Here is a 13,258-nt window from a genome sequence, read left to right on the forward strand (position 1 = left end):
CAACCCATAGCCCCACTCAAACCATGAGAAAATACCAGATAAACCCAAATTGCGGGACAGTCTATAAAATACCACGGTCATGAGGGCTTCCCTGGTGGCGCAGTGGTTGAGAGTCCGCCTGCCGATGCAGGGGACACGGGTTCGTGCCCCGGTCCGGGAAGATCCCACATGCCGCGGAGCAGCTGGGCCTGTGAGCCATGGCCGCTGAGCCTGCACATCCGGAGTCTGTGCTCCGCAGCGGGAGAGGCCACAACAGTGAGAGGCCCGCTTACCACAAAAAAAAAAAAAAAAAAAAAACCAAGGTCATGAAAAGCAAAGGCTGTGGCGCTGTCATAGCTGGGCGGAAGCTAAGGAGACGGGATGACCCAATGCGATGTGGGATCCTGGATGGGGTCCTGGGACAGAAAAAGGACGTATTGGGGACAACTGCGGAAATGTGAATCAATTCTGGCTTTCATTAATAATGATAATATGCCAAGGTTAATTTCTTAGCTGTGAGAAATACACCACGGCAAGGTAAGAGGTTAACCTTAGGTAAAGACGGGTGAAGAGTATATGTGAGCTCTCTGTGCTATCCCCATAACTTTCCTGTATGTTTACAGCCTGCTTACTTTCTGTAAATCTAAAGTTATGCCAGAATAAAAAATGTCTTAAAGAAACAAAACAAAGGCAAAAACCCCTCAAGACACTAAATAGCAAAGAACTTGGCATGAGGCATGACACATTCCAGCGAGATTTTGGACTATCAAAGATAAGACCTGGGAATTCCCTGGCAGTCCAGTGGTTAGGACTCAGAGCTCTCACTACCAGGGCCTGGGTTCAATCCCTGGTCAGGAACTAAGATCCCACAAGCTGCACGGCACAGTCAAAAAAAAAGAAGAACACAAAACCAAAACCAAACAAAAAGACAGACTTAATCCTGGCATTTAATGTGGTGGTGGTGGGGCATTCACACATAAAAAAAATAAAGAAAAAGAATCTGAGAAGAGCTACAAGCTGATGAAGGTGGTCCCAAGCAAAAGGCAAGAAGAACCTCCACCTTACTCTTCCTATAGGAGAGAACTGTATTTTACAGCGAGTAAACAGTCCAAGAACTCTTGTAATTAAAAATCAAGCTAGATGGACCTAGAGACTGTCACACATAGTGAAGTAAGTCAGAAAGAGAAAAACAAATATCGTATATTAATGCATATATGTGGAATCTAGAAATATAGCACAGATATTTGCAAAGCAGAAATAGAGACAGAGATGTAGAGAACAAATGTATGGATACCAAGGGGGAAGGGGAGGGTGGGAGGAATTGGGAGATTGGGATTGACACATATACACTATTGATACTATGTATAAAATAGATAACTAATGAGAACATACTGTATAGCACTATGTTAACTCTACTTAATGCACCGTGGTGACCTAAATGGGAAGGAAATCCAAAAAGAGGGGATATATGCATATGTATAGCTGATTCATTTTGCTGTACAGCAGAAACTAACACAACATTGTAAAGCAGCTACACTCCAATAAAAATTAATTTAAAAAAAATCAAGCTAGGACATCCTTTTGCCAGGAGCGTATTCCAGGTGGGGGCCTCCCCACCTCAGAAAGTGGCCTGCTCTGAGCTTGCTGTCAACCTGTGCCAGGCGGTGCCACCGGGAGATGCCACTAGGGCAGAGGCCGCTGGAGCCGGGCTTCCTCCTGAATGGCTTCCGCCTAGACGAGGGGAAGTGTCGCAAGATGAGGAGACGTGTCAGCCCAAACCACAGGCAGCCTCTCTCAAGCTGAGTGGGCGGCTCACAGCCCCCGGTCACAGGCCCCTGATCTTGACTTATAGATCCCTGGGACTCCATCGCCCCACCAGCCAGAAAAGAACAACTCTGAGGGTATCATCCTCAAAGCCAAAGCCACTGGCTCCCTGGCTGCAGGGCCTGCTGAGGGCCTTGTAGGCAAGCAGGCTGTGACCCTCCAGAAGGATCCTGGCCATGAGCACAGAAGACAGAGGCCCCGTGGCTGGGACAGTAGGGGCTGTGTCCCCAGCCCACCCCGGGGCTTCCTCCAGGGCTGGCCTGGCTGTGCCAGGGCGTATCACCCGGCAAGCAGACGTAACCCCAGCTGGGACTGTTCCTGCCTGCTGTGCTCGCCTGCTGGCCTGCCAGTCCCTAGAGACTCTTATGGCTGGGAAAACGTGTCATGGGGCAGAGTCTCCAGGGTGCCTCGTCCTCCTCCTCCGTCTGGGCATCAGGGTGTCATCGGGGCCCTGGGCAGCTCTGCTGGCCACCTGTCCACACGCTATGGGTCTGTGATCCAAGCGGGTTCAAGTTTAGGCAAAGGAGGTCTCCCAGAACAAACAGAGCATGGTTCTCCATGCTGTGGCATTTGACTGGAATCCCCCTGGGAGTTTCAAGTTGGTCTGGGGAGGGGTCTGGCACTGGGCATCTCCCCGTGACGGACACTAATGGGCTGCCAGGACTCAGAAGCGATGACCCCAGCAGCTTCCTTTCCTTGGTTCTTGGTCCAAGCAGGCACTTGGGTATCCTCGGGCAGGGGGGTGGGGGGGTGGGTGGGAGGGAAGCTGCCTTCAGACCTCGGGTCCCCGTTGAGAGAGTGTGCGAGCGCCCAGACAGAGTGGCTGCCTGGTACCCAGGCAAGAAGCAAGAGTCGGAAGGGATGGCTCACTGGAAGCTGTGCAGGACCTCAGTCACCTCAGCCCAGGGAGGGGGCCCTGCTCGGCCCCATCTCACAGCCAGGAAGCCGGTCCAGAGAGACAGCCATGCCTGGCCGGCCCCGAGGTCTTAGCCTGTTACTGTTATTACCCTGTGCCCAAAGGGCAAATCACAGCCCTCCCCATAAAAAGGATACACTTGCTTCTGTCCCCCCTGGAGCACCCCAAAACCCTCTTCTATTCTCAGTCCCACACAACCCAGGTGGGCTATGAGCCCCTAAAGGCAAGTCACAGGGCTGTCCGCTGGTCCCCTTCTCAGTGAACATCTGTGCAGTGAAATTAATCCAAGTTTGGTCTTAAGGTACCTTCACGGAACAAATATGCGTGCTCCTACCCTGTGCCAGAATGGCGAGGAACGCTCGAAGATCCCTGCCCTTGTGGACCTGCCGTCCGCGGGGTGGGGAGAAAACAACACACAAAACAGTTTCCGGTCCTAAGATGAGCTCTGAAGAAAACACATCTAGGCACGCGGTCTGAGTGCCAGGGCCCTGTGTGAACCAGGGTAGGTCAGGGACGGCCTCTCAGAGGGGTGAGGTTTGAGCAGGGACCCAAGGAGAGAGGGGCAGGGTGTGGAGAACTCTGGACAAAGAGGAGATGTGGAGGAAGGAAGAGAAAGGCCCCGAGTAGGCGTGAGTCTGGGGGGTTCAGGGGCGGCCAGGAGGCTGTGTGGCCGGCGGGATGAGCTTGGGGGGCAGTGGGAGCAGGCGAGGGCGGGGGTGTTGGGGGGCCAGTGGAGGACTTGGACTTTTAGCCCAAGTGTGGGGGCCGCAGAGCGTGGTGGGCAGAAGAGGGACATGCCCAGACTCAGGTGTTCACAGGTACCCTGTGGACACTGTGGGCGGTGGGGGAGGCAGGGCGGGTGCCAGGGGACCAGGGCAGAGGCAGCTGCACTGGTCCAGGTCGTGGAAGGGGTCGGGACGGGTGAAGCGCGGCGAGGACACGCTGATGTGGGAGCCCTGGGATGGACTCTTTGGCCAATCCCAAGTCCACTCATTCAACCCAGGTGAACAGCTGCCAGGCAGCATCCTGGCCTCCACACCCAGGGAGGGGAGGGCCACACACCCAGTGCTGGCCATCCATCTCCCCATGTCCTCCTCTGTGTAGACATGTGTTCTACACAGGTGTCCCATGTCCACGTGCAAATCCTGGGAGCGGGTGACTAGACACAGCCTGAGCATCCATCACCACCAAGAGGCTGGTGAACAAACAAAGGTGGCTTTGCACCATGGAGTACTATGCAGCCGTGACAACAAGAAAGCACCCTGTGTAACAGGCCATGAGCCTCGAGCCAGGGCCCACAGCCAGGCAGGATGGGCACAAAGGTCCTCGTGTAGCAGTCACCTACCTGCTTCCAGGCAGCTGCTGCCTGTCCTCGTCTAGACAGAAAGACCTACTGTCTCCTCCAAGAAGCATTCCCTGACCACCATTCCCACCCCAAGGCTCCCTATGGGGCCACCGTCTCCCACATGCCTCCACTCCCTTCTCACTGGAAAGTACCTCCTCAGAGAAGGACCTCCAGGGCCTCTCAGGTAGAGTGAACAAGTGGGTAAGGATGGGGCTCAGAGCCTCACCCCCACCGCCTGCCCCATTTCTGCCCCTCAACTGCCTCATCTGTAAAATGGGGCCAAGCTGAGAGGACGTACAGACAGCACTCAGTGCCTAGCACATGGTGAGTATGTCAAGGGCATGGAAAGTCCATTCAGTGTGACAGGAAGACCAGAGCCGCCCCCCAATCGCCACCAGAGGAGGCAACTCGAGCAGCTGAGCCGTGGCACCGGGCACCCCAATGGGCACTGCAAAAATCCCCACAAGGGCTTCACTTATTCCTCAACACCCGGCTTTGTTCCAGAAACTTCTGAGGTACAAATGCAGTGCAGAGGGAGGGAAAACTGGACCCTGTGAAGCTGGAGCCAAGGGGAAAAGGGAGGCTGGAAAATCCAACGGAGCCAGGGGTGAGGATGCTACTTCAGGTACAGGCCAGCAGGCCTGGGGGAAGGGGGCCACCCATGAAGGCCGAGGCTCTGGGTTCAAGTCTGGCCACTTGGGCAAACCTCTGCGACTCAGTTTCCTCGTCAGTAGACGGAGATCAAGCACTGGCCTCGAAGTAGGTGAGGCGCCTTGTACCCAGGTCCCAGCATGGATCCTGGCAAGCAGCACGTGAGACAGCACTGTCCTCTCTCACTGGGACAGCCGCAGTGACTCCTGCTGGCCCCCCACCTCCATTCTTACCGCTCTGGGAGGGTCAGGAAGCTCCAAGCAGCAGTTACAAACATTTCGACGAAGCAGGACCCCTAGGATGTGCTGCGTGGTTGGAAAACAAGTTTCTGAACAATATAAACAGGGTAGTCCCAGTTCTGGAAAGAAGATGTACCCCCAAAAGAAGTAACCCCGAATAGTGCTGTGTATTTTCTATAGGTACCAGCGTGTCCATATGTACGTAAACACGAGAGGGCTCTGACAGGATATATGCCAAACTGACAATGGTGCTTCCACATGGAGCTGGAAGGAAGGGACAGGGTGGGCAATGTATCCTTCCTCATCTGTCATGGTTTCCCTTTTTCGGAGAACTCAGTCTTCAGTGTTCTACTTATATAATTAAAATTAGGGGGCTTCCCTGGTGGCGCAGTGGTTGAGAGTCCGCCTGCCGATGCAAGGGACACGGGTTCGTGCCCCGGTCGGGAAGATCCCACATGCCACGGAGCGGCTGGGCCCGTGAGCCATGGCCGCTGAGCCTGCGCGTCCGGAGCCTGTGCTCCGCAATGGGAGAGGCCACAGCAGTGAGAGGCCCGCGTACCGCAAAAAAAAAAAAAAAACAAACACAAACAAAAACTTAGGAAAAATAGGCATCTGACAGGCAGTTTCCTGACCCCCATGGGCCCAGTGGTCTTGCCTTCGACTCAGGTCCCTTTCCATATCTGAAGGGGGCACCTGTGGAGCCCTCTGCCTGGGACACCCTTCTCTGGGGTCTGCAAGGGGCTGGCTCCATTGCAGGCCCGCCCTGACCACCCCGTCTGAAGCAGCCCCTGCCCAGCCACTCTCTCACTCTCCCCATCGTTTTCACTGCACTTCTCCATCTTCAGAATGTCACTGCTCATTTAACCATTCCGCTGACCTCTGTCCATCTCAGTCCCCACTGGGTCCCCAGCACCCGGCATGCTGTCAGACACAGAGTTAACCTCAAGGATCCGGAAAGCCAGAAATCGCTCCATCCGTCACCTCGGCCCCAGCCCCAGATACAAGCACCGTAGTGTCCACTACTGACCTGACAGCCAAAAGCCATGGCCACACCTTCCCAACCCCACTATCCCCGGGCAGTGGGCTCTGGAGGAGACAGGCCCGGCTCAGGGCCCGCTCCTGCCCTCCTCCCTATGTGACTTCAAGCCAGTCCACCTCTGAGGCCTCAGTTTCCCTACCTGTGAAGCAGGGATGCTAAGGGCAGTATCTGCCCCCAAGGACGGCTGGGACCATGTGGTCAGATTTTAGACATAAGTCCCTGGGGCACGACACACAGTGACTCTCCACAAACATCAGCTCTTACTGTGTTATAAACATCCAGCAGCAGGTGAAACCGAAAGGGCCACCCAGCTCCCTGTTCAAGGTGAGGGTGACTCCAAAGGGGAAAATCCCCAGCATCTAGCAGGGACCTCACTGCCAATACTAACAGGAACCCCAATGTACCTGGAAGCAGGAGCCTTTTCTCTCTAGTGCCATTTTGCCTCGGAGGCAGGGTAATTTTTTTCTTTATTCGGATTGGGGCTAATGGACTACAAATATCTCATTATTGGCTTGCATTTTTCCAAGCTCTAACAATAAGGGCTTAATTACAGTATGCGGTTGGCAACCCCAGTAAATTAAGGGTTAGCCGACGTCCCCATTTCTTTCTGCAGCTGAGGGGCCTGTAATTTCGGCATTTTCATTCAAATCGGGCAAAAGCTTGGCAGATGTGGCTCTGAACCAAATGCAAACACCAGAGAGACACAGGGTTCCATGCCATGCCCAGCGTTTTCTGCCCGCACTACCTTTGAAAACTCCAAATCTGGAACTGTCCACGAGGCCATCCTCTGCCCTCACCCACAATGAACTGGACTTTTTACCAGAGGATTTCAATCCGTGTACCTAGCAAGGGCCATTATCCCCAGACAAATAACTCTGAAAAGCATTTGGGCAGCCCAGAGCTGAGCTCTGGAGAAATCTGTCTTCCTGGTTATAAACATAATCCCCAAATGAGCCAAAACGAATAAAGACTTATGTGGGGAGACAACCCACATGTGGGGTTCGAAGCTGTACATTTTTCCAGGCTTTTTACTATGAAAATACAACTGTTTGGAATAAGATGGGCTCACACGTCCATTTGGTCTGGGCCCTAACAGGTCTTGCACAGGCTTTCTGGGTCATTCAATTCTCTTCTAGATCACTCTGAGTAGTTATTTCGTAGTTGGTTGTCTGGACACATTGTCTCGTCAATTCGATACTGTTGGGCCTTTTTTGCTCCCAATTTCCCACCATCATATGCTGAATGAGCATAAAAAAACTCTCATGGCCAGTCACCATTCCCACTGAGAAACAGCAGGAACGGGCTCCCACAAGCATTTCAGGACCTGGTTCACCAGCTGGTTCCAGCTGCATCCCCAGAGCTCAAAGTACACTGACAGGTGCTCAATGAGTGTCTGTGCTAAAATGAGGCGTTACTTATATTAACAATCATGAATTCCTTTTCCTTAAGGAAAGAAAAATTAACAACTGATCTTCAGAGTCCTGACCCAGGGCTATACAAAATGCACAGGTCTAATGTTTCATTCATAGCTCATTCGAATGCTCAGCCCGCTCCCAGGAGAGAGGAACCATCATGAACCCCGCTTTCCAGACAAAGAAACTGAGGCCCAAGAAGTGAGGTCATTCAGCTGATGGATGCCACCTTCCCGCAGGTGCCTCTGGACTCTGCCTGCTCCGGCTGGCCTGGGTACTACAGATCACACAGGCAAAGGCCCTTCGGCTTTGCCTGAAAGGAAGGACCATGGAAACAGCAGCTGTCATTTGAACACCGAAGAGCTGTTAAGGGACAAACCAGCCCAAAGAGCAAGCCATGTGCCCACCCCTCAGTCTGGCAGGGACGTGAGCCAACAGTCATCTGACACGCATTCATCCAGTACCCACTGTGTGCCCCGCAGCGGCCCCATGATACAGCTACGTCTCCCTGCAGGGACCCATCACCCGAGACCAAATGGAAACGCAGCTGGAAACGGTAGAGTCCGTGGGTAACTGCTTCTTGTCAAAAGAAAAATGGCACCGGGCCCTACATGTGCTCACAGCCACTACTCACTGAGAGCGCCGAGGCGGAGCTGCACATCAAAGGCAAGAGCCCTCAGCTTGCCCAGAACCAGATCCAGAAGGATCACAACAGTGCCACCAGCAGCTCTCCCTCTACCCAGGGCCCTCCCTGGCCTCCAAGTCTCCACGTGGCCTGCACCCCGCCCCACCCCAGTACCCCCCTCACCTCACCTCCCCCCACTCGCCCACTATACCGTGTTCCAGGCACACTCCCACCTCAGGGCCTTTGCCCTGGCTGTTCCCACAGCCTGGGACGCTCTTCCCACAGATCTCCACAGGTCCTCCCTCACCTCCTTAAGTCTCTGTTCAAATGTCACCTTCCCATGGAGGCCTTCCCTGACCCTCCTTTTAAACCTATAACCTCCCCCTGCCCTCTCCATAATCTCTTTTTTTTCCATAAAACGGTTATCTTCTACCTTGTTTCTTCTTTATCTGCGTCCTGCTGGAAGGTCAGCTCCCCCAGGGCAGGGGCTTTGGTATCTTGCTCAGGGCTGTGTCTGCAGCCCTAGAACAGAACCGGGCACAGAGTGAACATGCTCAGAAAACACTTTTCAGTGAACGAATGAAAAATGCATGACCTTTTACCTCTTAAGTGCTTTTTCACACCAGACACTCTTCCGAGACTCATTTAATCCTCACTCCACCCTCAATGCCCTAAGAGGTGAAACACACCCAACCTGGTGGCCTGAATGGGGCCCATGAGGAGGTAATGTTAAGAGCCCCATTTCCCAGCCGGGGAAACTGAGGCTCGGAAGACAAAGACTGACAGGATCAAGTCCAAGACTGGGAGACTCCAAGCTGGAGGCCTCAACCTCTGCCTCCCCTTCCTGCTCTTTTCCCAAGGGAATATTTCTACAGCCCTTCCCTTTGCCAGACCCTGAGGCTAAATGACAAGGGTCACCAGGGAGCCACATCCTCCCCTCTCTTTAGGGCCACAGGTCTATCTGCTGGTACAGGGCAGGACAAGCCCTGGGCCTTAACCTTAAAGGTTTCCGGGGCCAGGAGGCTCCGGACAAATATGAAATGGGCCTGGGCAAGCACTAGGGAGTAGTGGGGACTCTGGCAGCTCAAGGGGCCACTCCTAGTCTGATGGGGCAGCCAGTGGCTGCTGCTTCTGAGACCCAGGCAGTTGGTGCCAGGCACAGGCCCAGGGAGGCCAGAATACGATGATTATAACAGCAGCAGCCACGGGTACAGGGTCCATGCACTCAACACACGTTAGCTCACCCTGTCCTGCAGAGAGGGCCTAGTAATCACCCCATTTTACGGAAAAGGAATCGGGCCATAGTCACACAGCCAAACATGCTAGAGCCAGGCCTAGGGCCCAGAGCCTGTGCTCTACACCACTAAACCCTAAACATCTTTGGGGTTTTTGCTAGCATGACCAAAATCTGATTTTGATGCAAAATCTCACTTTTAAATGTTGACAGCTAATTAAAAACAAAACATTTTAGCGCTCCCCTGGTGGCGCAGTGGTTAAGAATCTGCCTGTCAACGTAAGGGACACAGGTTCGAGCCCTGGTCCGGGAAGATCCCACATGCCGCAGAGCAACTAAGCCCGTGCGCCACAACTACTGAGCCTGCACTCTAGATCCCATGAGCCACAACTACTGAAGCCTGCGCGTCACAACTACAGAAGCCCGCGCGCCTAGATCCCGTGCTCTGCAACTAGAGAAGCCACTGCAGTGAGAAGCCCGCGCACGGCAAGGAAGAGTAGCCCCCGCTCGCCGCAACTAGAGAAAGCCCGCGTGCAGCAACGAAGACCCAACGCAGCCAAAAATAATAAAATAAATAAATTTATAAAAAACAAAACAAAACATTTTAAACTCCATGCTGGTGAAAAAAAAGACGGAGCAAGCAGGCTTCGGCCCCCGTGGCCATGGACCTGCAACCCCTGGTACGGGGCTGGGCTATCTGGGCTATTCTCACTCTCGGATCAAGTTCTTAGAAAAGCCACAAGGAGGAGGCAAGGAAACAGAGCAGCCCGTGCTGCCCCCAAGGCACAGAGCTTGATATGCTCTCCTGTTTGTTCCTTGAAACCAGCCGGGAAACCCTCTGTGTGGGTCCAGGGCGCAAGGGAGGAAAAGGGTCTTCAGCTGCAGCACAGTTCAGCCAAAGTCACAAAAAGAAGCAGGCAGTGGGACTCAAAGCGAGGCCTGCCTGCCATCCCCCTATGGCAGGGCTTTGTAGCTGAGAAGCCTTACCCACACTCCAGAAATAAAAAGAAGTTGGCTCCTGTCTGAGCACCCCATACCCAAAGAGAGGCCTTTTTACAGCTTTGGCTCTCGGGCCCTGAATTAATGCGCTTAACGACCGACGTCACGCTGCAGGCTCTAGGAGGAGGTCGTCACAGGAGCCAGCTCAATAGCAGTTGGCCGTTGCCAGATGCCAGGGTGGGTGGGAGGGAAAGGTGAAGGGCAGGGGGCCCGAGAAGAGGTGGGGATGGGAGAGAGACCCGGGGTCTCCAACCCAGAGCCCTCAATCCCTCACTGAACAACCTCGAGCAAGAATGCACAGCTCTCTGAGCCTCAGTTTTCTGCTCTAGAAAATGGGATCACAGCAGTGCCAGTCTCATAAGGCTTAAATGAAGTCCAGTGTGTAACTGCAGAGCACTTTTAATTCTTACTAGCCTTTGTTGTCGATACGTAAGGAACCAGCCTGGGGAGTAACAGCCCCATCCAAGTACACCTACTGTGTGCCAGGCACCATGCTAAGTGAGCACTTTCAACACACCATGTCACTGCATCCTTGCAACAGTCTTGTTGAGGGTCCATCGCCCCATTTTTCAGAGGGGAAACTAAGGCTCAAAGAGGTCAAACAATCTGTGCGAGGTCACAAGGCAGGTGAAATGGACAGAGCTTTACAGACGCTCACCGGAAGCCTGGGCAGATGGGAATATGGCCAAGCAGGGGGCCCACAGCCCAGCCCGAGGCTCAACCCAGGCCGCGCTGATCCCAAGTACACACCTTTCCGCCACAGTAGACAGAGGGCATTGAACCAGAGACAAAGCAGCAAAGGAGGAAATTCGTGCTGCTGGGAGCAAAATCCCAGGCCTCTGGGAAGGCAGGGGCGGGGCTGGGTGCCCAGCTGGGCTCCACTGAGTGCCAGCCTGGTGGCCTTGGGCAAATAGCAAGTCTTTTCTGAGCTGAACCAAGAAACAACTCAGCTTGGGGCCTGCTGGATGAACATTATCTCTTAACATTGATAACAACAATAATAATAATGATGACTATGACGTTATTATTTGGCAGCCACAGTCACAAATGGAGTCCTTCCCAGAATGCAGAAGTGGCCACCCATCTGGGAGGCAGAAGGACAAGAGGTGGGGGAAGGGAGAGGGGAGAACCAACCGCCCTCAGTGGCCACAGGGTCCATTCGCATCCATTAGCTTCCTGAATCCTGGAAACAGCCCAGAGAGTGGAATTTGTCCACTGGACAGATGGGCAATCTGAGGCTTCTCAGGGCTGCCTAGGGAAGGCTGCATACCAGCTTGGGGTTTGGACCCTATGTTCCAGGGCCCCGGAGGCACCCTGACATGGGCCAGGAGAGACTCCTGGAGGAAGTTCCCCCTGGGGTCCTACTTCCAATAGAAAGGAGTTCAGGTCTCATCCTTCAGCTCCCTTCTCCTCTGCTTGCTCCCACCACCCCCTGCCACAGAGGTGACGGCTAGGGCACTGACAGGCAGATTAGGAGAAGGACAGACACCAGGACAGACAGACAAAAGGGTCCACTTGGAAGAGAGGAGCCAGCGTTCACCAGGCACCAAGTTGAAGAGTCAGCCCAGGAGAGCCAGACAACAGGGTCTCCTAGGTCCAGCCAGCCAGTCAGACAGACAGCAGAGGCCAGCTGGGTAACCCAACAGAGGAATAGCTAAGTGTTAAAGTCTGGGAAGGGCACGGATGGGCAACCAGACAGGACAGGTCATTCTGGATAGCTAGCCAGGCAGCAGGGGGCTGCCCTGCGGTACTGGACAGATGGATAGCCAAATGGTGGCGGCGGGGAAACCTATCCAGGACAGAGAGACAGCCAACCAGACGACAGAAACTGCTCCAGATAAATGAACAGCCAGCCAGACCGCAGGGATCGGCCCAATATATATCTAGGTGACAGGTTTCGGACAGAGAAGGGGAACCTATCCCTGACCCACAGACAACCAGATGGCATAATTCACCCACTACAGCCGGGGGCCAGAGAGTCGGCGGGGGTTCACCGCACCTCCTGGCCCACGCCCCCCAGCCCCGGCAGGGAGCCCTCCGCCCAGGGCGTCCCACAGGGCCCGCCTCCCTGTCCCCGTCCCCGTCGCGGGCACGCAAGCGCCGCAGTTACGCCGGCGGCGCAGGACGCGCCATTCCCGGTCCGCCCTCCGCGCCCTAGGCCGCCGCCTGCCCGCTGTCGCCGCCCCGCTCGCTCACCGGCCCACGAAGTTCTCGAGCACCGAGCTCTTGCCGGCGCTCTGGCCGCCCACCACGGCGATCTGCGGCAGGTCCAGGTGGCAGCTCTGGCCGATGGAGCTGAAGGCATCCTGCAGCTTGTTGACCAGCGGGATCAGCTCTTCCATCCCGCGGTTGCCCATGGCGCCGGCGGCCCCGGCCCGAGAGCCCAGCGCTCCCCGCCCGCCCCTGGCCCTCGACGATGCGGCCCCGCGGCGTCCGCGGCCGTTGCTCCCCGCCCGCCCGGGCCTCGGCGCGACGCCCGCTCCCGGCTCGGCCTCACGGTCGCCGCCTCATCCGGTTCTCAGGCAACACCCGACCCAAGCGACCTCCCGCCCGGGCCCTGGGGCTGCACCCAAAGCTCTCGCGCCACCCCCGATTGGTCGGCTGCGCTGTCACTCGTGCACACAAGCCAATGAAAGCGAAGCACGGGCCTACGGCCAAATGAGTCTTCCCCCTGGGGACCTTCTCTCGGACTCATTGGACGAAAGAACTGTCGCTATTGTGCTAGAAGCCAATAGCGGCGGGAAGCGAGTTATCCAGGCCCGGAGGCGGTGTTTCGGGAAAAGGCATTTTGGCCCCGCCTATTAGGGGCAGTTCCAGGATAGCAGGAACATCCGCCAATCTTATTGGCAGGGAGATCGCCAGTCAACAAAGCTGGCCAATGATACTAGGGATCGGTTCTTAACCACGGTCTGTCACTTGACGCTACCTAGTTCCCTAAAAATTTCCCATTGGTTTATATAAATATCACCCCGTTTCATCAGCCAACAAATCAAGA

At 55.0% G+C, this 13,258-nt stretch overlaps 1 protein-coding gene across 11 annotated transcripts in view; it reads right to left on the reverse strand.

Annotated features, from left to right (window-relative positions):
* Positions 1-12,754, reverse strand: part of DNM2 (dynamin 2) — a 92,774-nt gene extending 80,020 nt beyond the window's left edge. For 3 of the 11 annotated variants that reach the window (XM_030879705.3, XM_060297123.2, XM_030879700.3), the window contains exon 1: positions 12,460-12,752. In XM_030879705.3, coding sequence (XP_030735565.1) covers positions 12,460-12,620 — 161 coding nt within the window. In that variant the 5' untranslated portion in view covers positions 12,621-12,752. Of the gene's footprint in view, positions 1-12,459 lie in introns of all 11 variants that reach the window. The other 8 variants (XM_030879703.3, XM_030879698.3, XM_030879697.3 and 5 more) reach the window with 5 other exon arrangements.
* Between the last annotated feature and the right edge of the window lie 504 nt (positions 12,755-13,258).

The sequence above is a fragment of the Globicephala melas genome, chromosome 3, assembly GCF_963455315.2.
Source record: "Globicephala melas chromosome 3, mGloMel1.2, whole genome shotgun sequence".
NCBI lineage: Eukaryota > Metazoa > Chordata > Mammalia > Artiodactyla > Delphinidae > Globicephala > Globicephala melas.